This window comes from Antechinus flavipes, chromosome 3 (assembly GCF_016432865.1).
Source record: "Antechinus flavipes isolate AdamAnt ecotype Samford, QLD, Australia chromosome 3, AdamAnt_v2, whole genome shotgun sequence".
Lineage (NCBI taxonomy): Eukaryota > Metazoa > Chordata > Mammalia > Dasyuromorphia > Dasyuridae > Antechinus > Antechinus flavipes.
This window is the reverse complement of record NC_067400.1, coordinates 360044915-360072720: the sequence shown is the minus strand read 5'-3', so window position 1 is coordinate 360072720 and position 27806 is coordinate 360044915. Positions and strand designations below refer to the sequence as shown.

General features: G+C 33.2%; 1 protein-coding gene across 1 annotated transcript in view; it reads left to right on the top strand.

Moving 5' to 3' along the window:
- TMEM163 (transmembrane protein 163) overlaps positions 1-27806 on the top strand; it is a 295636-nt gene that overhangs the window by 150675 nt on the left and 117155 nt on the right. The window contains exons 3-4 of the mRNA XM_051985777.1: positions 4089-4132; positions 5548-5639. Of these exons, the coding sequence (XP_051841737.1) occupies positions 4089-4132; positions 5548-5639 (136 nt within the window). The remainder of the gene's footprint in view (positions 1-4088; positions 4133-5547; positions 5640-27806) is intronic.

The following is a 27806-nucleotide window of genomic DNA, read 5'->3' as shown; positions in this document are numbered from 1 at the left end:
AGTTCTGATAGACTTGTGATGGAGAGAATTGTGGGAAATGGGTGTGGATCACAACATAGCATTCTCGCCTTTTTGTTGTTGTCTGCTTGCTTTTTTTTTCTTTCTTATTTTTTTTTTCCTTTTTGATCTGATTTTTCTTGTGCAGCATGGTAAATGTGGAAATATGTGTGGAAAACTGAAAAAAAAAAAGACTTTTAGAATTGATTGTGTGACATGGGAGAAAATGACACAGATAGTGTGCCCTCATCAGAGAAGGTCCTGTGCTCTATGAGAAAAACAGAATTGAATTAGCTCAGAAAAAAATATCAATTGCACAGAGAGAAAGCACCTCAAATGTTCATGGGGACTCTGTGTCTGACCTGTGGCTGAACATTCCAAGCTCACACTGGGCACACTAACTTGACTTTAACATAATGATGTCATTTTGGTCCTTTTCAAGAATGAAGAACAACAACCAATCAACTTTGAGTAAGGTGTGAAAGTGGGAGCTATATTGCAAATGGTTGATCGTAGAGTAGATGTTGAGAATGTTGAAGCATTAGGCATAAGTATCTCTTCAAAAGGTTAATTGATTTCGATAAGAAAAAAGAGATGTCCAGTAATTCAGTGGAATAGAAAGAATAGGAAATTCAAGATTTTTGTTTTTGTTTTGTTTAAGGAAAGTAACATTTTGCATGCAATTTGGAAGGGAATTGAAGGAAGGAGGGACTGAAGGATATATAAAGGAATAATTGAGAGAGCAAATATTTTAGTTGAAGAAGGAAGGCATAAGGTAAAGGGCACAAATAGAAAACAGTCTTAGCAGCAGATATAGAGATCCACTTTCTATGGAAATAAGTGTGCTATTATGGAATTTTTTTCTTTTATCTTTTTATTTTTATTCTTAATATAAAGAATGATTTTCTGGCAGGAGCAAGTGGTGAAATTCAGCTGGAAATATTGGTAATGTAAAAACCAGATATTAATATACAAACACATTTACATACAACATTAAATGTGTATGCATATATATTTGTATATATACATATATATATATATAGACATTCGTTTGAGAAGTAGGAAAAAAAAATGATGTTGTAGAATAAAGGTGAGTTAGGGTTGCCCTCATTGGATGTTCATAATTTTCCTCAGTAAAGAAGGAAACTGGGGCATCTGTTGTCATTATGTGCAGGGGTGAATTGGAGGAGGGCACTTCAAGAGAGAGCCAAAGGTTGGAAACAGTGGCTGTACATAATTAAATAAGCAGCCAATAAGATTAAAGTAGAAAGATTGGCCAGCTGATGTTAACTGTCTTAATTTTCCATATATTCCCCCAATGCATAAGGCATATTTAATGTGGATGCCTCTTGGGGGCAAGACACATTTTCTAAGCTTCAGTGGCAGAAAAGCCTTTGAAAATCTCCTCAAGGGGCTCTGTGATTTTATTCTATTCAAATAAATTCATATGGGACGGGAGAGGTCTATGGCACTGAATTGCTAAAATAGAGATTAAATGAATCTAGCATGGGAGTGGCAGGTGTAATGACTTCATTACCTCTTAAATATTCTTTTTTCACCAGAATAACCAGCTTCAAGGGGGTGGTGATAGTGTTTGGGGAAAAGTGAAGTCCAACCTCCATGTTAATTAATGGCTGGTTTATTCATTGTTATTGCTAGTCACAGCAGTAGTTTAAGGTCAAATGAGTACTGGTCTATTGTCTGTCCTACATAGTTCTTTTCACAGAGCCATTCCTCTAGCTTTGAATTTGGGACTCCTATTGGCTTTTAATCACCACTGATCCAAGCTGAATTTAAATGTTTTCTTGATGTCAAAGGTGCCATATCTCATTATCTCATTCCTGAGCCATTCCTCCTGGCCACAGTCTGATATTATTCAATTGAAATTTATTTTTAGCTCCAAAAGTGGTGAAAACATGCTCAACAGAATGATCCAGTTTGACCTGACTTTATCTGTAAGATTTTGACCTGCCTGAGTTTAGCCCAGGAATTGGACAAGAATTTGTTTCATTGAATTATGCACCAAAAGGAAAATAGAGTTGCCATTCAAGGTCCTCCTGGAAATTTGGAAAGAGACCCAATAGACTCCCTGTGATCAGGTTCTGTGCTAATGTTTTTCTTTTATTTAATAGTGAAAATTGGCTTTGGTGGTGACTAAAAGTTGAAGATTCTGTGGATAAAATGATCCTTGGGGTTCTTTAGTGGTTCTTTGTTCCTTAAAGGATTCTTAGCATCTTTTCCTTTTTATTTCACAAAGGAAATCACTGGAAGTCAATTTATAATAAAAGTGGAAATTTTAAGCCTTCTGTTCTATTAAGAACTCTTGGGTAAATTGTACTACCTTTAGTAGAATTAGCATATAAGGTCCTAGATGATGGAAAAATATTACATTTCCTTTCAGAATATCTCACTTTTGAAATGACATCAAAGTATATATTTTAACTGATTCAAAAATGTTGTTTTAATGTTATTTTAAATATATTTAAATCATAGGCATTCAATTCCAAAAGACCCCACCATACATTATTAATAGCCCATCTATATTTCTAAAAAGTGGCACAATTCTACTTATTTTCCCATTTTCCAATGCATTGAAATGGTGTAAAGAATTACTCAAGTTAAAGGATAATTTTTAAAAGCCACATAATGCTTTTTATGTATTTTTTGTACTTGTATATATTTTATGTATTTTTGCTAATATTTGTAAATATAGCCAATAATCTTCCAATAGTAGGCACATCTTTTAATTTCTCTGAATAAGACATGGTGGACATACACACACACACATACACACACATATATATATATATACAGACACATATGTAATATTTTTATTATATAATATGAATATATATGTATATATACATATTTAAAATGTAGCTTCTGGCACTATATATAAGATTATAATATCCAGAGAAAAATTAGATGTAAAGGGAAAATAGAAGTTATTCTAACTAATTTAAGCAAAAACAGGGACAAATATGCAGTAATTTTAATTAGAATTTATATTTTCTTCATGCTTTGATATGGTATGTCTATCTTCTTATGAAAGGAAATGAAAAAGGCTTTAATTATTTATAATAGCATAAGAGTCAACACTTAAACCAAGGTGGTTGGTAGATAGATTATTTTTGACATTTCTTTTTGCCACAACCTTTTACCTGACACCAGTGAGAACTACTACTGGTATCATCAATTGCACCTTCTCAATCCCCAGCCCTCTATTATTTCCCATTATACTCTACTCTTTTTGCCAAAACAACATGAAAGCTGATTAGCATCCTGATCTTTTCAAGAGATTGCCGAACTTTAAAATAAGTCTCATCTTCAATGATGTGAAGTTTAAATGTATCTAAGTTACAATTTTAGAGTGGCCAATACCTACTCCGTGTCAAATATTGTATAGGTATTTGATAGATCACAGAATTATGCAAAAGTTTTACCAAATGTACTTGTCAAAAAAAAATCTCCCCCCAAATACAGGAAAAACCATGTCTACTCTTGATCCATTTTTTTCCCACTTTGAATTTGGATCAAATTCTCTTTGAATGTTTTTGTGACTTCTAAATTGTAACCTCCTTGGGGTTTAGATGTTTTACATTTAGAGTAAGCTTTGTAATTTTAGGTATAAAGTATCCCAGTATGTCTGTTCCTGACTGATTGCTTTTACAATCCCAAATACTGACTGATTGCTGCCATTTTAAAAACTTTTATATTCAGCACTAAGAGTTTCTCAGTGCATGTTTGCATGTTATTTATGTTTCTCTCCTTTTCTGTAATAAACTTTGTCAACTTTTGACACCCAGATCTTGAGAATCTGATTCATAATGAAATGTTTTTCTCCCATTTGAGAGCCCTCAAAATGTAATGTAAGACATTATTGCAGATTGAGAAGTAAGAGGATGAACAGTATCCCTTTCCTAAGAATAAAGCATGATGGAACCTCTTGATTTGAATCTTCCAATTTACATAGGTACCTGTGATTTTCCTCCAGCATTGAAAAAGGCTACTACTGATGACTATATTCAGGATGAAAAAAATAACCCTAACAAGGTTGAAATTATTCTGAATAATATTTTCTTTCTTTTTAGCTGTCTCCGTAATGAGGTACAGCGCCTCTGCTTTTGGGTTTGCTGTAAGTAATTTGAAATGTCCTTTTATGCTGCTTTGTTCCATTATCTGAATCATGTAAACTTGCCACGGATTCTATGAATATGGGTAGTCAGAATGCAATAACTGTCTCTGAGATGATCAGCAGTGGGAACTATCTTAACACATAGTCAAATACTTTAGTATTCAGAAATGCTAAATACTGTAGTATTTAGTAATAGATTTGTTTTTGAAACCATATTCCCAGTCATACAGTACAAGTGTTTTGATATTTCACTCTTGAGTATATGAAAGTCTCTCAATAAATGTTTACTTTCCTGCAGTCAATTTAGGATTTCAGTTTCCTCTCCCCCCCCCAATTTATTGTAGGCTTGAAAATGATACTAATTCAACTATTCTCTGGGTGTGATTTCCTCTCCCCTCTCTTCTAGTTCCTCCCTCAATAGGATCACACTATTGATAGTGTGATAGAAAAAGTGATAGAAAAAGATAAGTCCTGTTTAGGATTGGCTCTAAGTATAAGCTTCCTATTTGCTTTGGAATGTAAAGGGGTTCTTAAGCATTTTTGTGTCCTGGATCCCTCTGGCTGTTTGGTGAAACCTATGGACCCTTTATCAGAACATTTTTTAAATGCATAGAACAAAGTAATTATAATTACAAAGGAAATAAATTATCTTGAAATAGTTATCAAAATATTTAAAATGAAAAGTTTACAACCCCCAGTTTCAGAAACTCTGCTCTAAAATCTAATTTAAAGAATGCTGAGAGCTATTGCTTAAGTTGTGATGCCATTTACAGAGAGGAGAAAGTGGGATAACTACACTGTTCTGAAAGTTTCAATTATAAAAATAATTGGGGAAAGGGTTTGTATTTTTCTATAATTTCACCAGATAAAAAAAATGATCAAACAAAAAGTGTGTGTGTAGACAGTAGAATGTAAAGGAGGTCTTTTAAACAATGAGGTTTCTTGTTTTTCTCCTCATACACCCCTATGTAAAAATATCTCATTCTCAATTCTATTTTCCTTTTCCAATAGAGGAGCTTTAGAGCATGTGGAAAAAATAGTCCTGAAATTGTTTAGTAAGAACTTCGTCCAAATGATTTAAGTTGTATTAAAAGTAGATTCAGTGTCTTTGGAATCACTATGTTCTGTTTATTCTTAATGTCTCCAAAGGGCTGGCAGCTAGAGAGCATACCAACAAATCTTTCCCTATCAGACTGACATTTTTAAGTTAGCTAGCCCAGGTGATGATACCTTTTTGATGATGGTGGATTAGATGTACAGGATTCTTGAATCCCCAAGAGTTTGCTATTGTGTGATAGATCAGGGGTGATCTTTATAAAAAATGAATATTAAGTCTCCTTTTCCTTCAGTTAACTTGCTAAATATTCCCAGAAAAATGACCTTAGAAGCCACTGACTCTGATTTCTCTCCTCCAGTTTGATGCCATCCTGGATGTTTTATCATCGGCGATTGTTCTGTGGCGCTACAGCAATGCAGCGGCTGTACATTCTGCCCACAGGGAGTACATGTAAGTATGTCTTAGCTCTTTTTAAACTGGGCAGTGGCAAAGTGCAGAGCTGTGGCAATTGGGTATTGACAGATCTATATAAGATACTATGAAAAGGATGGTTATCAATGAACTATGATCTATATATCTTTATGTTTCTAAGTAAAGAAGCACTTTGAGGCTCTTTTAGTGGTTTTTAGGTATAACAGGAAGTTGCTAAGAGATATATAGTTGACTCATTCAGAACTTGTTTCTCTCCTGGAAAAGAAATTGGATTCCATTATATAATAATGAATTTTCTTATCCTTGAGTCCAGCATGCTATTGTTTGTTTGTTTTTTAAATCTATGATTGGTACAGAATTGCATATTTCTTTATTGGAATCTTTCTCTCTGCTTTGCTAGTATATTCTGTTTTTTCCCCTTCCTCACTAAGATAAATCTTTTACTATTAGAGGATCCTGGAATACTCATAAATGTTTGTTTTTTAAATCTATGATTGGTACAGAATTGCATATTTCTTTATTGGAATCTTTCTCTCTGCTTTGCTAGTATATTCTGTTTTTTCCCCTTCCTCACTAAGATAAGTCTTTTACTATTAGAGGATCCTGGAATACTCATAAATGATTTTCTCTCTCTCTCCCTTCCTCCAAAGCTCTTCATTTATCATGACCCATATTCACTTTCTTACTTTCTCATCTCCCCCAACTTCTGTCACACTTTTCCACTCCCATACCACTTCATTAGCAAGGGTTGTCACAGAAATCTTTATGCTGGCTACTTAGTTCACACCTTTCTTTTTCCCTGTCCCTTTTGTTCTGATAGCATAATAATAAAGGGATATGTTATAAAGCAGGAAAAAACTGACTTTTCTTCTAAATGTACACTGAATGTTAATTGTCATAGGTAGAGCCAGCACCCTGACTCTTTAATCAAGATTTAATACTTCATTTCATGTTCATTCATTCTTTCCCTGTAGTCACAATTACTATTAATTTTAAAGTCAATTCAACAGATACCAAGTGCCTACTAGGTTCATGACATTGTATTAGGTACTGCGGGATATAGAAAAGGATGTGACTCAGATCCTGTTTTTAAAGGGCTTAATGAGAAATTGGGATGTGTGTGTTGGGGGGAGGATGGGGAAAGTATGATCTGACAAAAATCATGAAATATTCAAGAAAAATACGAGAAATATGAAAAGGGATACCTCACTATCAAACTATAGGAGAAAATCAAATGTACATTGAGAAGAAGACAATGCCAGAGGTAGGCCTTGAAAAAAAGGTATTTCTTATTCATTTAAAAACAAAACAAACAAGTACAAGAAATATTGTTTTTAAAATTAAGATTTAATAGACAAAAGGGAGAGGAGAGAATTTTTAACAGAGCAAAAATCTAAAATATTTCTTTTTTAATGGAATGGAGTGAAATGAGTTTATTCAAGATATAATTTGAGCTAAGACTCACAGAAGGGAAAGGTCAAGATAAAAACAAGGGATAGAATTTATTGGATCACAGAATATATGAAAGGTAATAATGTGGTAATGGTTGTAAAAAGCTAGACCAGCATCAAAGTGTAGAGGACCTTGGGTTTGAGAATCAAGAATGAATCTTTTATTTGTAAATAAATTGAGAAGTGATGTGATCAGAAAAATACATTAGGAAGATTATATGAATAGTGGTATGAAAGGTTCTTTAGAGAAGAGATGGATTAGCAACATCCAGTACAATAAAGATATTTAAATTAAAAGCCAGTTGAAAACAAAAGGAGGTCCTGAACTAGGGTACGAAATAGAATTTAAATGGAAATAGAAATTAAAGGGTGAAAAATTAAAGATTATAGAAAGAGAATTGATTTGGAAAGTTACTAGATAGCTGAGATGAGGAAGAGAAAATTCAAAGGAGTTTAGTGTTTTTCCACCTAGGTATTAGAAGGAAACAGTGCATAATAGTTTTTTTTTCTGATATACTTATTTGAGTTTTGCAATATTCTGTGTAACACATCTGGGTTGCAAAACACTTTGCTTATTATAGACTCGAAGTGAGTATTATTATTATCCTTATTTTATTTAAGGAAACAAAGTTAGAGATAGTATGATTCATTAACAGTTACACAGATAATTAAAACTGAATCTAGGATACTACAAAAGGGTCAAGGACATTAAGAAAATGGGAAAAGACAATGAAATATAGTAATAAAGTAGTTTTTAGGAAACGACCTTAGAATTTAACTTCGATAACTTTAGATTTCTTCTCTTTCAAATGAGGAAATTGAATTAGATGATATTTAAACTGCTTTCTACCTCTAAAAATGATTATGTAGAGGAGTCAAGGAGAATGAGATCAGAAAAAGATCACTTGATTATTAGTAATTCTATGGAAAGACCATTTTTATTGAAGTAGTGGGGAAAGAAACCAAGTTGCATTGGGTTTGAAGAGGTGAGATAGGCAAAAAATCAAGGCAAAGTGTATAAGTTGATCTTTCTAAAAATTTGGCAATAAAGGGCAGAAAAGAAACAGAGCAATGACTTAAGGAGTACTAGTAGCATAGACCAAGATAAGTTTTTAAAATCTAGAATACTAGTCTTTTAATAGGATATGAGCTTCCTGAGGACAGGGACAATTTCCCTTTTGTCCTTAAATTTCCAAGACCTTGTATGGTACATATTAGGTGCTATATATTTAATAAATGCTTTGTGATGGATTGATCAGAAAGGAACTAAATGTCTTGAGGACAGAGGTAAAGAAGCCATTAGAGAATAAGAGATTGAAGGCACATGGAAAAAATTGCTAGCCAGTCAGATTTTAAAATAATAGAGAAAAACCTAATTGCTAAAATGAAAATGAAAATGAAAAGTTCTTGACAAAACAAGAGGAAATAAAGAAAACCATTAGAAAAAAAATTATGGCAATAAAAATAGCTAACCATTGAAATTGATGAATACTTAACAAATATCATCAGATAAACAGAACCAAGAAATTGAGGATTTAAATAACCCAGTCTCAAGTGGATGGAGCACTGGCCCACCTCGCTGCCTCTTGTCATATTGTTTTAGAATGACTTTGTCATTTTGACTATTATAGATACTCAAATTAAATATAAAGGATCTATGAAGTAATATCTGCCTCCAGAGAAAGAACTGATAAATAGAAGTGTTTATAGAATGACTTTCTTATGTATATATATTTGTGTCTAATGGTAAAGATCTCTAGGTGCGGGGAGTGAGGGAATTAAAAAAAAAGAACATGATATTTATTATATATTTTAAAGGAATAGCAAGTTGTATATAATAAATTTGCAGTTTTATGTGAAATCATCTTTTTATTATATTATGTTATAGAAATGCTTGTTTTATTTCATAAATTAAAAATTAAATAAATACAATTTTAACAAGAGGACTTTGACAAAATTCTTTCTATAAGACATGGCATTGATATCTAAACAAGGGAGAACAAATTCAGAGAAAGAGATTATATAATGTTGATAGCTACAATTATGAATATAAGGACTGCAACAACATATTTAAAATATTATATAACATACCAAGTTGGACTTATATATCAGGACTGCAGATTTAATGTACTAGTAGGAAAAACATAAATGTAATAGGTCATATTAGTAACAGAAGCAGTAAAAACAGGATTATATTAATAGGAATAGAAAAGTTTCTTTTACAAAATAAAATACCCATTTTATTTAAAAACTTTTAAAATAATAGGAATAAATGGATTGTTGATAGTATTATCTAAAATCTAGCATCAATTATAATTGAGAATTTTTAGCGTCTTATAATCGTATCAGGAGTAAAGGAAAGATATCCATTGTTACCGCTGTTAATGTATTTCTAGAAATACTTTCAACAGCAACAAATCAATAAAAAGAAATTGAAGAAATGATATACTAAATAAGCAAACTACTTGCAAACTTATGCCCCAAATAATGTAAAAGAAAGAGGAAAAAGAAAGAGGACTTATGTACACAAAATATTTATAGAAATTAAAAAAAAATTTTTTTTGTACCAAAGAACTTGAGATATTAGGGATGCCCTTTAGTTTGGGGAATTATGGGACAAATTTTGGTATATGAATACAATGGGATACTAATAAAAAATTATAAGAGGGACAGAATCAGAGGAATCTGAGAATACTTGCGTTAACAGATGCAGAGTGAAATTATAAAAACCAGTAGAATAGTTTAGTCAGTAACCACTTAATTTTTAAATGAAAGCCATATAAGTTTTAAGATGGATCATCAATGAAATGACTATTAATAACTCCTGTTGAATGCTGATGGATTGTCTTGACAGAAATAAAGGAGTAGAAGTACAGATGGGATAAACATTTTCAGATACAGTCAATGTGTAGGTCTATTTTGCTTTTCTACATATGTGTATATATACATATATACATATACACATTGGGTTTGAAGAGGTGAGACAGTCAAAGCTTTTATTATTATTTTTGGAGGGGGGGAAATTAAGGGAAATTGTGGAGATTATGATGATACTTGAACACAGAAATAACAGAAAAATAGAAAGAAAAAAACTTCAGGAATCATTTTTTAAAAATCAGCATAAGAAAGTTCATATAGGTACATAAACCCAACAGGACAATGTAGGAACTAATTTATTAAATTTGAAATATATAGAAATAACTCAAGCAAAATGTAGTGGAGATTCTTATCTTCAATTGCAGTGTTTTTTCTGTTCTTGTACAATGAAATGATTGTATCTGTTGACATTTATCAAGTTCATAATAATAATAAAGAACATTTTAAAAAGATGTATGAGAGAGATGGGAAGAAAGAAAATAAGCTTTTTCGTTGCCAGGCACTGTCCTAAGTGCTTACAATTATTTTATTTAGTCCTTACAACAGCTCTGTGAGGTCAGTGCTATTATAATCTCCATTTCACAGATGAGAAAAGCAAGGTGGACAGAAGTTGTGTCTTGCCCAGGGTCCCACAATTAGTGTCTGGGGCTGGATTTGAACTTGGGTCTTCTTGGCTTCAGGCCTATTGCCTTTTCCTATCATAGTGTCACCTATTTGCCTTTTTTGAATGGTCTTTGGGCAAGATCATGGCAAAGGCAGAAAAGGATGGGATAAATTTACTGGTGGATACTTGGTCTGTGTCCCAAGAAAATCATAAAGTAGAGAAAAGGACCCATATGTGCAAAAATATTTGCAGCAGCTCTTTTTATGGTAGCAAAGAATTGGAAAATGAGCATAAGTCCATCATTTGGGGAATGGTTGAATAAGTTATTGATACATGAAGGTAATATTATTTTATAAAAATGATGAAAAAGTTGATTTTCATAAGGACTGGAGAGATTTACATGAACTGATGCTGAGGGAAACAAGTAGAACCAGGAATACAATGTACACAATAACAGCAAGATTGTGTGATGATCAACTATGAAAGACTTGGTTCTTCTTAGTGGTTCAGTGATCCAAGGCAATTCCAATAAACTCTGAATAGAAAATGCTGTCTGCATCCAGAAAAAGAACTATGGAGATTGAAAGTAATCAACACATGCTACATTCACTTCTTTTTTCTGTTTTTTTTCTTCTCTCCATAGTTAGTTTTCTCTTTTTGTTATGATTTTTATCTCTCAACATGATTCATTAAAAATGAGTTTTTTAAAAGTTAATATACATGTATAACCAGAAAGAAATTACTAGTGGAACGTTGAAAATCTTGATTTAAAACTACTAGATTTTTTCTTAACTATAACCTTTTGAGTTTAAAACTAATGATGTCATAGAGATTTTAGGTCATTCTCAAACACATTAAAGCTTTCATGTGTGCTTGAAATTCTGCCATTCAGATAGTCATGTAAATCACTGCCCATAGATATAAAATTAAAATTCTTATGAGCAGCAGTAGGATTTATTGTGTTAAATATGAGTTTACATATATTACAACAGAAGGTCTATGATGCTCAGATAGTCATAGCTGGGCAACTACTGGTATCCTGCTTTGATTTAGGTAAAATGGTATCCAATATATTCTGGGAGGTCATTCCTCCCAGACAACTAATGGTTTGTGTTGTCAGTGAATGGAACCCAGAAAATTTGGAATCATTCCCATAAGCTAACACATCTTACACAGTAGTGACAAAAGTAAATATCTTGAAAAACAAATATTTCCTTTTCAGCTCTACCTTTGGCCCTTCTTGAAAGAGCCTTCACATATAGATTATCACTGTAGTTAACATTATTTCCAGTTGTTCTAACACCCTTCTTTGGTGCCAGATGTCCTATTTTCATGTGTAATTTCAATGCCAACTGAAATTTGGAAGAGAATAAAGACTAAATCTTTGTTGTCTTAGCTTCCTTTAAGATAGGATTTTCAGTGCTCATTTTGACAGCATATATACTAAAGTTCAAGTTTTCACTCTGATTACATGAACATTAAATTCAGTACTTTTATTTATTTATTTATTCTGTGTACTATTCATTTAGAAATTGATAGATAGAAATCTATTTTAGCAAGAGACTTCCAATCTCTAGAAATAGTCATCATGCATTTTTAGAATAAACCTAAAATGATTATGGATAATCAAGAAGAAAGTGATTACAACAGAGAAAAAGATAATATTGAAAAAAAGGGCAAAGCAAAAAATACATGAAGAATCTCATCTTATGTGAAGCTACTTACCATTCAGTTTGAGGGAAATTCTAAATTGCTAATTATAAATCTTCTTGAGAGAGCAGACAAGATTCAGTGTATTTGTGACTACTGGGGCCATAATGGCATTTTTTTTTTTGCTGAGGCAATTGGAGTTAAGTGACTTGCCCAGGGTCCCACAGCTAGGAAGTGTTAAGTGTCTGAGGACAGATTTGAACTCAGATCCTCCTGACTTTAGGGCTGGTGTTCTATCCACTCTCCCTCCCATCTGCCTCCCCTAAAGAAATTAGGTTTTTCTGTGCTTATTTGAATACCAGATATTATGTCCATTTCAAATTATTTGGTGATAGACTAAACATAATTAAAATCATATGTCATTCAAACTGAGCAGTTGGTGTATAATTTGGGGGGAGTTTTGAAGGAGATGATCACCTCTTGTAGGGTTTACATAGTATGAGGAAAAAGGATACTAGTCTAGGAGTCAGGAAATTTGGATTCTGATATTTGATTCTTGGCTGTGTTACTAATTGGCTGCAGGATCATTTGGGGAGTCAGTTAACCTCTCTACACCTCCATTTTCTTATCTTCATTTGGGGAGTCAGTTAACCTCTCTACACCTCCATTTTCTTATCTATATCTGTGATAGAATATTTGCAATAGAGTTGTTATATAGACAAAATGAGAACAAAAATGTCAAAGTACATTAAAACGCCTTGTAAATGAAAGATGGTATATTGCGTTATCATTATGTTATTGTTGTGTGGTGGCCTACCTTTATAAATAAATAAACTCTTGAGAAGAGGAAAGACTTTCACCAAACTTTGTCTATATCCTTTTAGAAAATTGGTTCTTAGAAAAAAATATGGCCTCTTAGAAATTTGCAGAGCATTTTTTACTTGGAGTCATGGTTTCCTAAAGAAACATACAAATCCACATTTACATGAGATAATTACATTATTTTACAATGAATTCAATTAATGTTTTTCACTGCCACCATTTTAATAAAAATTCTTATGGTTCCTCTGATGAAGTCAGTTGAAGGGGTAGTTGAAGATAGGGAACTAGGGAACATTTTTTTTTTACTTCATTTTACTTTTTACTTTACTTTTTTTAAACTTTTTTTTTACTTTTACTTTTTTACTTCAGTGTAAAAATTTTCAACATTCAACAGGCTGCTTATGGTTCTTTCGAGTCTTAATGTATTAAGACAGCCAAACTTGAGCTTAAACTCTCTATGCTTTGACTTCCTCATCTATAAATAACTCCCAGTATCCTTATAAGGTTAAAATGAGATAATATTTGTAAAGTGCCTTACAAACTTGAAGTGTAATGTAAATTATATACATATATATGTCTATATATATATATAAAATTTTTCTCCTTGACATAGATATTGCAGGGAGATAGCAGAATCTATCTATCTGTCATCTATGTATCATCTATTTAGATATCTACCTATCATCATCTTTATCTACTATTATCTATCTATCCATCATCTGTCTATTAGTCATCTATCTTCATAATCATCTCTCATCAATCCATTCATCTATCTCTCTGAGTTGTCATTTTTTTTAGCACATGTGTTTCTCAAATAAAAATTGAGCTAAAATCACAGCATTTTTGAAAATGGATTTTCACACACAAACATACACCTACTCACACAAAATCCTTTGCATCACCTAAAGAGACATCATTTCCATCTGTCTCCTTTTGTTTCAAAGTTGAACAAGGTTTCTAGAATTTAACAATCTTCTAGGAAATTTGAATTTGAAAATTTGGGAAGAATTGAATTTATTTTTGAAGTCTTATCTCCTTTAATGTCATTCTTCTAATTATATCTTTCCACTTAAATCATTCCCTTTGATTTACTTCCTTATCATAAATTCAGAACTTTTGGGGGGTTCTCATTAATTTGGGAACATTATAAACAAATTAGATGGCTTAGAATTTCTTGACATAATACTTGATGGCCTGAAATATACTTGACTATTGTATGTTTAATGTTTCTTAAATATTTGTCTTTTTAAAAAAATAATATTTATGGGCTTAGTAGATAAAGACAGACTCTTGAGAAAATGTTTTGGTAATTTCTAGATGGCTGGTAATCTGATAATGTCAGTGAGTCACAAAGAGACTTCCGTCTTTAGATTATTCCCTGAAAATCCAAAGTCATTCTGTGGACTGTTAGCAGGAAGTAGATGTTGACCTACTGATGTATACAAGTGAATGATAGTGTAGATGGATTAGGAGAACCTGATAATCAATTATTTGATTAAGTTTTCTTAAGTGCAAGGACTATATTTAAGATGAATCAGTCTGGAAAACAGCAAATTGGACCTCAAGTCATTCCTTTTGCTTCCTGAGAAGATTGCAAGCTTCACATGAGTCCTTAAACCGTGATTGTCATTGTAAAATAAACAGAAGCCCATTCTTCATGATTTAGTCAAGCCATCTAACTGTGGTTGGGTTGCTCTTTGGTGTTCAAATACACACACATGTACACACACAACTGTCCCCCCAAATCTATGCATTTGTTATTTTGGAGCCCATTTTTACTCCTAATTTGTTTCTTTACTGCTATAATCCGTGACCTAACCTCTCCCTCTACTTCTAGAACTCTGGTCTGACTTAGGTCAGATCTAATTCTAGGGATTTGATCCAAAGCAGGTTCAAATTTCATTTCAGGCACTTGTGAGCTGAGGGATACTGACAAATCTCTTAAATTCTGCCTTTGTTTCCTTCACTGTAAAATGAGGATAATAATAACACCTACCTTCCAAGACTGTTGTGAGATTCCAATGATTAATAATTGTAAAGCACTTTGCATAATTCTGGACATGTAATAAGTGATTAATAAGCATTTGTCTACACACCCCCCCCCCTCATTTCTAGAATTAAGAAGACCTCATGAGTGATCATACTTTAGCTAGGGTTTGAATGACTCGAGGAGACAAGAAGAATCAGTCAAGCAAATCCAAAAAAATCAAACAATGGAGAAAAATGTGAAATACCTTCTGGGGAAGACAACAGACCTGGAAAACAGATCCAGGAGAGACAATCTGAGAATCATTGGACTCCCAGAAAAACATGATGAAAAAAAAGCCTGGACACTGTCTTCCAGGAAATCATCAAAGAGAACTGCCCAGAAGTCATAGGAACAGAGGAAAAAATAAACATTGAAAGGATTCATCGATCACCCACTGAAAGGGATCCTAAAATCAAAACACCAAGGAATATAGTGGCCAAATGCCAGAACCCTCAGGTGAAAGAAAAAATATTGCAAGCGGCTAGAAAAACCCAATTCAAGTATCAAGGAGCCACAATAAGGATCACCCAGGATCTGGCAGCATCCACATTAAAAGATCGAAGGGCCTGGAATATGATATTCCGAAAGGCTAAGGAACTTGGTATGCAACCAAAAATAACTTACCCAGCGAGAATGAGCATCTTTTTCCAGGAAGAAGATGGACATTCAACGAAGTAAGCGAATTTCATCTATTTCTGATGAAAAAACCAGAACTTAACAAAAAGTTTGATCTACAAATATAGAACTCAAGAGAAATCTAAAAAGGTAAAGATTAATCTTGGGAACTATATTTTGACTATATAGATGTATAAAGAATACATGTATACCTTGTTCTAGAAATTGATGTGGAAAGGACATTGTACCAGAAAAAGGGTAAAGTGGGGGTAGTACATCTCATGAAGAGGCATAGGAAACCTATTATATCTGAGAGAAAGAATGGAGGGGGATGAATATAGTGGGTATCTTACTGCCTTCAGAATTGGCTTTAAGTGAAAAATCTTAAGACATATTCAATCTATGGTGAAACTTCTCCCATCTCATTGAAAAGTGAGAAGGGAAAAGTGGAAAGGGAAGGAATAAGCTAAGCGGAAGGGAATACGGAACTGGGAGGGAAAGGGGTAAGATAGGGGGAGGAACTCTAAGGCGGGGGGAGGGACACTAAAAAGGGGGCTGTGAGAAGCAAGGGGTGCTCACAAGCTTAATACTTGGAAGGGGGGGAAAGGGGAAAGAAGGGAGGAAAGCATAAACCGGGTTAACAAGATGGCAAGTAATACAGAATTGGTCATTCTAACCATAAACGTGAACGGGGTAAACTCCCCCATAAAGAGGAAGCGGTTAGCAGAATGGATTAAAAGCCAGAATCCTACAATATGTTGTTTACAGGAAACACACCTGAAGCGGGAGATACATGCAGGTTAAAGGTAAAAGGTTGGAGCAAAATCTACTATGCTTCAGGTGAAGTCAAAAAAGCAGGGGTAGCCATCCTGATCTCAGATCAAGCTAAAGCAAAAATTGACCTAATTAAAAGAGATAAGGAAGGACACTATATCTTGCTAAAGGGTAGCATGGATAATGAAGCACTATCTATATTAAACATATATGCACCAAGTGGGGTAGCATCTAAATTCTTAAAAGAGAAACTAAGAGAGCTGCAAGAAGAAATAGACAGTAAAACTATAATAGTGGGAGATCTTAACCTTGCACTCTCAGAATTAGATAAATCAAACCAAAAATAAATAAGAAAGAAGTCAAAGAGGTAAACAGAATACTAGAAAAGCTAGATATGATAGATCTCTGGAGAAAATGTAATGGAGACAGAAAGGAATACACTTTCTTTTCAGCAGTTCATGGAACCTATACAAAAATTGACCATATATTAGGACATAAAAACCTCAAACTCAAATGTAGTAAGGCAGAAATAGTAAATGCATCCTTTTCAGACCACGATGCAATGAAAATTACATTCAACAAAAAAGCAGGGGGAAGTAGACCAAAAAATAATTGGAAACTAAATAATTTCATACTAAAGAATGATTGGGTAAAACAGCAAATCATAGACATAATTAATAACTTCACCCAAGAAAACGATAATAATGAGACATCATACCAAAATGTATGGGATGCAGCCAAAGCGGTAAATAAGGGGAAATTTCATATCTCTAGAGGCCTATTTGTATAAAATAGAGAAAGAGAAGGTCAATGAATTGGGTTTGCAATTAAAAATGCTAGAAAAGGAACAAATTAAAAACCCCCAGTCAAACACTAAACTTGAAATTCTAAAAGTAAAAGGTGAGATCAATAAAATTGAAAGTAAAAAAACTATTGAATTGATTAATAAAACTAAGAGTTGGTTCTATGAAAAAACCAACAAAATAGACAAACCCTTAGTAAATCTGATTAAAAAAAGGAAAGAGGAAAATCAAATTGTTAGTCTTAAAAATGAAAAGGGAGAACTCACCACTAACGAAGAGGAAATTAGAGCAATAATTAGGAGTTACTTTGCCCAACTTTATGCCAATAAATTCGACAACTTAAATGAAATAGAAAAATACCTCCAAAAATACAGCTTGCCCAAACTAACAGAGGAAGAAGTAAATATCCTAAACAGTCCCATCTCAGAAAAAGAAATAGAACAAACTATCAATCAACTCCCTAAGAAAAAATCCCCAGGACCAGATGGATTTACATGTGAATTCTACCAAACATTTAAAGAACAATTAACTCCAATGTTATATAAACTATTTGAAAAAATAGGGATTGAAGGAGTCCTACCAAACTCCTTTTATGACACAGATATGGTACTGATACCTAAACCAGGTAGGCTGAAAACAGAGAAAGAAAATTATAGACCAATCTCCCTAATGAATATTGATGCTAAAATCTTAAATAAAATATTAGCAAAAAGATTACAGAAAATTGTCACCAGGATAATACACTATGACCAAGTAGGATTTATACCAGGAATGCAGGGCTGGTTCAATATTAGGAAAACTATTAACATAATTGACTATATCAATAACCAAACAAACAAAAACCACATGATCATCTCAATAGATGCAGAAAAAGCATTTGATAAAATCCAACATCCATTCCTAATAAAAACACTTGAGAGCATAGGAATAAATGGACTTTTCCTTAAAATAGTCAGGAGCATATATTTAAAACCATCAGTAAGCATCATATGCAATGGGGAAAAACTGGAACCTTTCCCAGTAAGATCTGGAGTGAAGCAAGGTTGCCCACTATCACCATTATTATTTAATATCGTATTAGAAACACTAGCCTCGGCAATAAGAGTCGAGAAAGATATAAAAGGAATTAGAGTAGGCAATGAGGAAACCAAACTATCACTCTTTGCAGATGATATGATGGTATACCTAGAGAACCCCAGAGATTCTACCAAAAAGCTATTGGAAATAATTCATAATTTTAGCAAAGTAGCTGGCTACAAAATAAATCCCCATAAATCCTCAGCATTTTTATACATCACCAACAAAACCCAACAGCAAGAGATACAAAGAGAAATTCCATTCAGAATAACTGTTGATACCATAAAATATTTGGGAATCTATCTACCAAAGGAAAGTCAGGAATTATATGAGCAAAATTATAAAAAAGTCTCCACACAAATAAAGTCAGACTTAAATAATTGGAAAAATATTAAGTGCTCTTGGATCGGCCGAGCGAACATAATAAAGATGACAATACTCCCTAAACTAATCTATTTATTTAGTGCTATACCAATCAGACTTCCAAGAAAATACTTTATTGATCTAGAAAAAATAACAACAAAATTCATATGGAACAATAAAAAGTCGAGAATCTCAAGGGAATTAATGAAAAAAAAATCAAATGAAGGTGGCCTAGCTGTACCTGATCTAAAATTATATTATAAAGCAGCAGTCACCAAAACCATTTGGTATTGGCTAAGAAATAGATTAGTGGATCAGTGGAAAAGGCTAGGCTCACAAGACAGAATAGTCAACTATAGCAATCTAGTGTTTGACAAACCCAAAGCCCCTAACTTCTGGGAAAAGAATTCAATATTTGATAAAAACTGCTGGGACAATTGGAAATTAGTATGGCAGAAATTAGGCATGGACCCACACTTAACACCATATACCAAGATAAGATCAAAATGGGTCTATGACCTAGGCATAAAGAACGAGACTATAAATAAATTAGAGGAACATAGAATAGTTTATCTCTCAGACCTGTGGAGGAGAAAGAAATTTGTGACCAAAGATGAACTAGAGACCATTACTGACCACAGAATAGAAAATTTCGATTACATCAAATTAAAAAGCCTTTGTACAAATAAAACTAATGCAAACAAGATTAGAAGGGAAGCAACAAACTGGGAAAACATTTTCACAGTTAAAGGTTCTGATAAAGGCCTCATTTCCAAAATATATAGAGAACTGACTCAAATTTATAAGAAATCAAGCCATTCTCCAATTGATAAATGGTCAAAGGATATGAACAGACAATTTTCAGAGGATGAGATTGAAACTATTACCACTCATATGAAAGAGTGTTCCAAATCATTATTGATCAGAGAAATGCAAATTAAGACAACTCTGAGATACCACTACACACCTGTCAGATTGGCTAAGATGACAGGAAAAAATAATGATGAATGTTGGAGGGGATGCGGGAAAACTGGGACACTAATGCATTGTTGGTGGAGTTGTGAACGAATCCAACCATTCTGGAGAGCAATCTGGAATTATGCCCAAAAAATTATCAAAATGTGCATATCCTTTGATCCAGCAGTGTTTCTATTGGGCTTATATCCCAAAGAAATACTAAAGAAGGGAAAGGGACCTGTATGTGCCAAAATGTTTGTAGCAGCCCTGTTTGTAGTGGCTAGAAACTGGAAAATGAATGGATGCCCATCAATTGGAGAATGGCTGGGTAAATTGTGGTATATGAATGTTATGGAATATTATTGTTCTGTAAGAAATGACCAGCAGGATGAATACAGAGAGGCTTGGAGAGACCTACATGAACTGATGCTAAGTGAAATGAGCAGAACCAGGAGATCATTATACACTTCGACAACGATATTGTATGAGGACATATTTTGATGGAAGTGGATTTCTTTGACAAAGAGACCTGAGTTTCAATTGATAAATGACGGACAAAAGCAGCTACACCCAAAGAAAGAACACTGGGAAACGAATGTGAACTATCTGCATTTTTGTTTCTCTTCCCGGATTATTTATACCTTCTGAATCCAATTCTCCCTACGCAACAAGAGAACTGTTCGGTTCTGCAAACATATATTGTATCTAGGATATACTGCAACATATCCAACATATAAAGGACTGCTTGCCATCTAGGGGAGGGGGTGGAGGGAGGGAGGGGAAAAAAAATCGGAACAGAAATGAGTGTAAATATAATGTAATTATTAAATAAAAAAATTTAAAAAAAAAAAAAAAAAAAAAGAAACATACAAATCCACATTTACATGAGATAATTACATTATTTTACAATGAACTCAATTAATGTTTTTCACTGCCACCATTTTAATAAAAATTCTTATGGTTCCTCTGATGAAGTCAGTTGAAGGGGTAGTTGAAGATAGGGAACTAGGGAACATTTTTTTTTTTACTTCATTTTACTTTTTACTTTACTTTTTTTTAACTTTTTTTTTACTTTTACTTTTTTACTTCAGTGTAAAAATTTTCAACATTCAACAGGCTGCTTATGGTTCTTTCGAGTCTTAATGTATTAAGACAGCCAAACTTGAGCTTAAACTCTCTATGCTTTGACTTCCTCATCTATAAATAACTCCCAGTATCCTTATAAGGTTAAAATGAGATAATATTTGTAAAGTGCCTTACAAACTTGAAGTGTAATGTAAATTATATACATATATATGTCTATATATATATATATAAAATTTTTCTCCTTGACATAGATATTGCAGGGAGATAGCAGAATCTATCTATCTGTCATCTATGTATCATCTATTTAGATATCTACCTATCATCATCTTTATCTACTATTATCTATCTATCCATCATCTGTCTATTAGTCATCTATCTTCATAATCATCTCTCATCAATCCATTCATCTATCTCTCTGAGTTGTCATTTTTTTTAGCACATGTGTTTCTCAAATAAAAATTGAGCTAAAATCACAGCATTTTTGAAAATGGATTTTCACACACAAACATACACCTACTCACACAAAATCCTTTGCATCACCTAAAGAGACATCATTTCCATCTGTCTCCTTTTGTTTCAAAGTTGAACAAGGTTTCTAGAATTTAACAATCTTCTAGGAAATTTGAATTTGAAAATTTGGGAAGAATTGAATTTATTTTTGAAGTCTTATCTTCCTTTAATGTCATTCTTCTAATTATATCTTTCCACTTAAATCATTCCCTTTGATTTACTTCCTTATCATAAATTCAGAACTTTTGGGGGGTTCTCATTAATTTTGGGAACATTATAAACAAATTAGATGGCTTAGAATTTCTTGACATAATACTTGATGGCCTGAAATATACTTGACTATTGTATGTTTAATGTTTCTTAAATATTTGTCTTTTTAAAAAAATAATATTTATGGGCTTAGTAGATAAAGACAGACTCTTGAGAAAATGTTTTGGTAATTTCTAGATGGCTGGTAATCTGATAATGTCAGTGAGTCACAAAGAGACTTCCAGTCTTTAGATTATTCCCTGAAAATCCAAAGTCATTCTGTGGACTGTTAGCAGGAAGTAGATGTTGACCTACTGATGTATACAAGTGAATGATAGTGTAGATGGATTAGGAGAACCTGATAATCAATTATTTGATTAAGTTTTCTTAAGTGCAAGGACTATATTTAAGATGAATCAGTCTGGAAAACAGCAAATTGGACCTCAAGTCATTCCTTTTGCTTCCTGAGAAGATTGCAAGCTTCACATGAGTCCTTAAACCGTGATTGTCATTGTAAAATAAACAGAAGCCCATTCTTCATGATTTAGTCAAGCCATCTAACTGTGGTTGGGTTGCTCTTTGGTGTTCAAATACACACACATGTACACACACAACTGTCCCCCCAAATCTATGCATTTGTTATTTTGGAGCCCATTTTTACTCCTAATTTGTTTCTTTACTGCTATAATCCGTGACCTAACCTCTCCCTCTACTTCTAGAACTCTGGTCTGACTTAGGTCAGATCTAATTCTAGGGATTTGATCCAAAGCAGGTTCAAATTTCATTTCAGGCACTTGTGAGCTGAGGGATACTGACAAATCTCTTAAATTCTGCCTTTGTTTCCTTCACTGTAAAATGAGGATAATAATAACACCTACCTTCCAAGACTGTTGTGAGATTCCAATGATTAATAATTGTAAAGCACTTTGCATAATTCTGGACATGTAATAAGTGATTAATAAGCATTTGTCTACACCCCCCCCCCTCATTTCTAGAATTAAGAAGACCTCATGAGTGATCATACTTTAGCTAGGGTTTGTAAGGAGTGTGGACCAAAAGCATTCCAATCATGGGGAACATGTACAAACATACAGAGTTTTATTTTTTATTTTTTTCCTTTATTTATTTTATTTTTTTTACTGTGCAATTTATTTTATTTTTTTTAATAATTTTTTATTGATAGAATGCATGCCAGGGTAATTTTTACAGCATTATCCCTTGCATTCATTTCTGTTCCGATTTTACCCCTCCCTCCCTCCACCCCTTCCCCGAGATGGCAAGAGTCCTTTACATGTTGAATGGGTTGCAGTATATCCTAGATACAATATATGTGTGCAGAACCAAACAGTTTTCTTGTTGCACAGGGAGAATTGGATTCAGAAGGTAGAAATAACCCGGGAGGAAAAACATAAATGCAAGCAGTTTATATTCATTTCCAGTGTTCTTTCTCTGGGTGTAGCTGCTTCTGTCCATCTTTGATCAATTAAGGCTCTCTTTATCGAAGAGGTCCACTTCCATCAGAATACATCCTCAAACAGTATTATTGTTGAGGTATATAATGATCTCCTGGTTCTGCTCATTTCACTCAGCATTAGTTCATGTAAGTCTCGCCAGTCACACAGAGTTTTAAGATGGAACAGAAAGGAAGCCAGTGTGGCTGGAATTTAGAATCATGGCTAGTAACAAGAAAAGATAGTCTGGCACTAGATTGTGAAAGCTTTTAAATGTCAAATGGAGGAGTTTGTAGTTTTTCCTAAGGTAATTTGGAGCCATTGAGGTTTCTTAAGGAGATTGTGAGGTGGTTAGATCTTGCGTTGTGAATATCACTTCCTAAGAGAGATTAATTCCTTTATATCTTCTGATTCTTGGCTGTTTGCCTTGATTTTGACTTCTAGTTTTGCTTTGACCTCTAGCTTCTGCATGTTGCCTAGGTACAATCTATATCCAAATATAGATTGGAGTGAAGAGAGACTTGGTTTGGGGAGGTTTAGACATTTCCTTATCTGAAAGCAAATTTTTCTTTTCAATACTATGCATCTATCATTACCTAATATTTACTATATTCAAATCATTTTTTAAACAAGTTTTCACTTTAAAGTAAACAGAATTCTGAATCTATTGTGAATATTTATAACAAGACTTACACCAAATATTTGTAAATGTCAAGATATAGAAAACTACTAAACACCCCACAAATGATATAAGTCATGCGGAATAATAGCTTTCTAAGCCGAATTTTTTGGTCTTTTTTATTTTTATGGAAAAAAAAAGAAAAAAAAATTAATACTGACATAGCATACAAACTTAATTTTTCAATATTTTTTCAAAAAAATTTTTTATTTACTGTTTGTGTAGCTTATCCAAAGCAAAGCACTGAAAATGCTTAGATGGGCTTTAATCAGTCCCTACTGTGCTCACATTTTATGAATAGATTTATCGGGTAGTAAAGATTAGAAATTAGATGTTGTTTCCTTAAATACTACAAAAATCTGGAAAACTCACTTTCCTTTTGTTATTTTAAAGGCAAAAAAGCTGTTAAAATACTAAGACTATTGGGACACTGTAAATAGCATTAGACTAGGACTCACTCTATAAAAAAAGAAAAAGAAAAAAGAAAAATTAAGCGAAACTGATAAATTCATTGGAAAAGTTTTAGTATGTTTACAATAAACTATATAGCATCAACTTCTGGTTGCTACAAAGAGTAGGAATGAGGAGAGGTGTCTTTTCACATCTGTTCTTTGGGAACATTTTTATTTTTTGAATTCCATTTATTTTAAAAAATCAACATTTTTATTTCATTAAATATTTCCAAATTTACATGTATACTTTTAAACATTCATGAAAAAAAATTGAATTCTAAATTCTTTCCTTTCCTCCTAGCTCTCCCCCACCCATTGAGAAGGCAAACAATAATATATTGATTATGCACTTATATTCATTTTTGATTGTCTTGTGGTTGTTCTCATTTTCATCATTGAAGTCAATGTGGACATTGTTTTCTTGGTTCTACTCATTTCATCAGTTCATGCTTTTCTCTTTTCATGCTTCTTTTTATTGATCATATTTGTCATTTCTTATAGCTCAGTAATATTTCACTCATACCACAACTTGCTTAGCCATTCCTTAAGTGATGAACAACTGCTTCCAGTTTGAACTCACTTTTCAGGCTATATGCATTCTCATACTGTTTAGTCATGTGCTTTTGCTGTAAGTCACTATTAATTGCATGAGAATGGAGAGGAAATGGGAAGAGATAGTCCCTTCCCATTCTTCCATGAAGATTTACTTTGTGGTGCTTCCACATGACAGGCTGATGTTTACAGAGAACTAAGGGAGCTCTCCCAAAGAATGTGAACATTTTCCCCAAACTTTACAGGTTGTTTTTCAGAAATTGGGGCTGTCCCATGATGAAGACAGAGGTTAGAAAAGTTGTCTAGAATCATAAAGCTGCTAAGTATGTGGAACAGGATTTGAATTTGAGTCTTTTGAACTTGAAGTTCACAGCTTTCTATTATTTCACCACAAAATTATTCCCCTTTATACTTCCTTTGTTTATTAAAGTGAAAATCTCAGAATCACAGTGTTGTGAAAACCTTTCAGAAGTTAGTTAAACTTCTTAGGAAATATTAGACTCTCCTGTGGGCATTTTCTATTTAGTTTATTGCCAACTTCATAGTTAGCCTTAATTTTCCTCCCTCTGTCCATTAATCATCAATTACTCCCTCATGGTTTTGGAAATGAACAGACTAGACTTCAAGAGATTAGAAGTTTATAAAATGAAAAGTCTGTGAGGCAATCTGATTCCTCACTTTTCAACAAGAATATGCAAATAATTTTCCATTGATGATCTTTCTATTTTCATCTTAGGCAAAATATTGGACCTTAGGAACCTTTAAAAGTCTCTAATATGACTTTTCTGGCTATTAAAGAACTATAATTTGTCATTAGTGGTCTAAATGGCACTGGTGAGTTATTTTCCCAAATTATGAGACAAGTGAGATGTATTTTAGTTGAACACAATTTCTGTAGCCAGAAAAAATAATTGCAAAACTTGAAAACTGGATTAATTTGCCCAAACATTTTCCAACTTGATTAGCCTTTTATGACTATGATTACATTCCTCAGCATTTTGTTTCTTTTTCTTTTGGGGGAAACATTGATCTATGCCATTCACTTTAATCAGTTAATGCCTCTTTTATTTCAGGTATTTCCTCTGAGTTTGCAAACTTTAGTCTAGTCTTCTATTACCTTTCTATTTAAGAGGAGAGCCTTACTTTTATTCTTCTCTAATGAATAATAATAAAAATGAGAACCTGAAAGTTGTAAGATTTCAGTTTTCTTGAATGTGACTTTCTAATTTCATCTTATTAACTCACATTCTCTTCCTGTCATGATTTACCTGCTACTTCCTAACAGACCTTGTGATGAGTTTTTAGCATAAGAATCTGGTTATTAATATATCCTGCTTTGTAGCAACATTGGACTTTAGCATTTGCTTGTTCCCTGATTCTTGACTACTTGGATTGGTTCTGACATCCTAATCTGCCTTGACCTCTAGCTTCTGCATATTTCCTAGCCCCTGATTGACAGTTTGACACTGGATTCATTGCTCTGTCCTGGCCCTTAGCTTCTGTGAATTTCTTGGGATCAAATAATTCTTCTGACTGTCTTCTACCTTTTTGTGGATCTTATTTTTAATTCAACAAACAGGATCTTTTGGTTCTGACAGCTGTCTCTTCTTTCCCTTCAAATATGGCCTCTAAAAAGGGGCAAAACTTCCAGAAGAAGAATAATAGACTCTTCACTTCTCTGAACCTTAATGTGCTTATCTGTAAAAAATAAGATGTTTGGCTAATCTGGAAATAGGCTGAATATGATTGTACATAGATTAGATTGAGTGCTGTCTTGAGGAAGGGGTGAAAGTAGGGAGGGAGAAAAAATGCAAATCAGAATCTTATAAAAGTAAATGTCAAAAACTAATAAGTTTTTAAAAATAAGCAAATGAGATGATTAGCTTAGTTGATATCCTAGATACCTTCCAGTTCTATTAATAATTTATGAACATTTTCATATTTCTCTGGACTTCCTAAATCAAGTCTGTTGACTATATTTTACAAAAATTTTCTTTTAAAAATCTTAGACCTGGAGGAATTAAAATAACACCTATTATGATCATGAAAGAAATGAATGGATTGTGCATGGTTTTAAAAATGTAAACTCCTTAAAGGCAATAACTGGTTTTCATTTTATCTTTTTAAATCTACTCTCACTTCCACCCCCATTACCATGTTAAATACATAGTAAATGTTTAATAAATGCTGCACTTATTAGGAAGAAAGATATTAAAGCTAATTTGAATATTGAGTTGAAGAAACAAACTCTAAAGGGCTGAAGAAGAAGCAAAGGGAAGAGATCAGCTAATATGGTAAAGAATAAGGCAAACATGAACAGGTTTTGGCCAAATCAAATTACATAGGGAATTCCAAATGTATGATCTCAAGACTCCAATTAAAATGCAGCATGTACCATAGTGTAAGTCAATAGGAAATACAACCACCTGCTGAAATTAGTTTTGGAAGAGAATCAGGACACCTGCAATGAAAGGTACAGCTTGATTCCCATTATGGGTACCTGACATTTTCCATCTGATTACAGCACAGTCAGGAGTAACACGAAAGCTCACCAATCGTAGCTGTCTCTTTAGGCTACAAATCTACACGGTTGGAAGGAGAAGTGCCGGCAGATGGGAGGACAGTATTCACCTCTTCGGCTTCATAATTCTTCCACAATGAGGGAAAAACAAATCTTCATAGATCAGAAGTTCATTTTCCTGTGCCAAATCTACCCAAATTTCCTTAAGCTCAGCAAGATTGAAAAAACTTTGGAAGCATTGCAATGAAAGTCTTTGAATATTTGTCCATTTGAAGAAGAAGGAGATACATTATATTGTATGGGGTTCCTATCCTTTCCTCTTTATCCAATTTGCTGAGTTGTAGAACTTGGTTAAATTAAGGATCATAATAGGCAGGATAAAGTCATATTGCCTTAACTTGATAAGGTCAGAAATTTAAACTTTTTTCAGTTTTAGTATTTTGTAAAACACAAAACATTTCAAACTGCACAATAAATTGGTCAAGTGAGGGAAGATAATTTTAATTTTTATCATCTTTTAAGGACTGGTCACACTATTGATGGGTCTAAATGAAAAGACCGACAAAGAAAGAGAGCTTAATCAATCAATGATAGATTAATTATTTGTTTTGCCATGCTTTAAGTGAAAAGTAACGGCATATTAAAAAGGATAAGAACCATAGA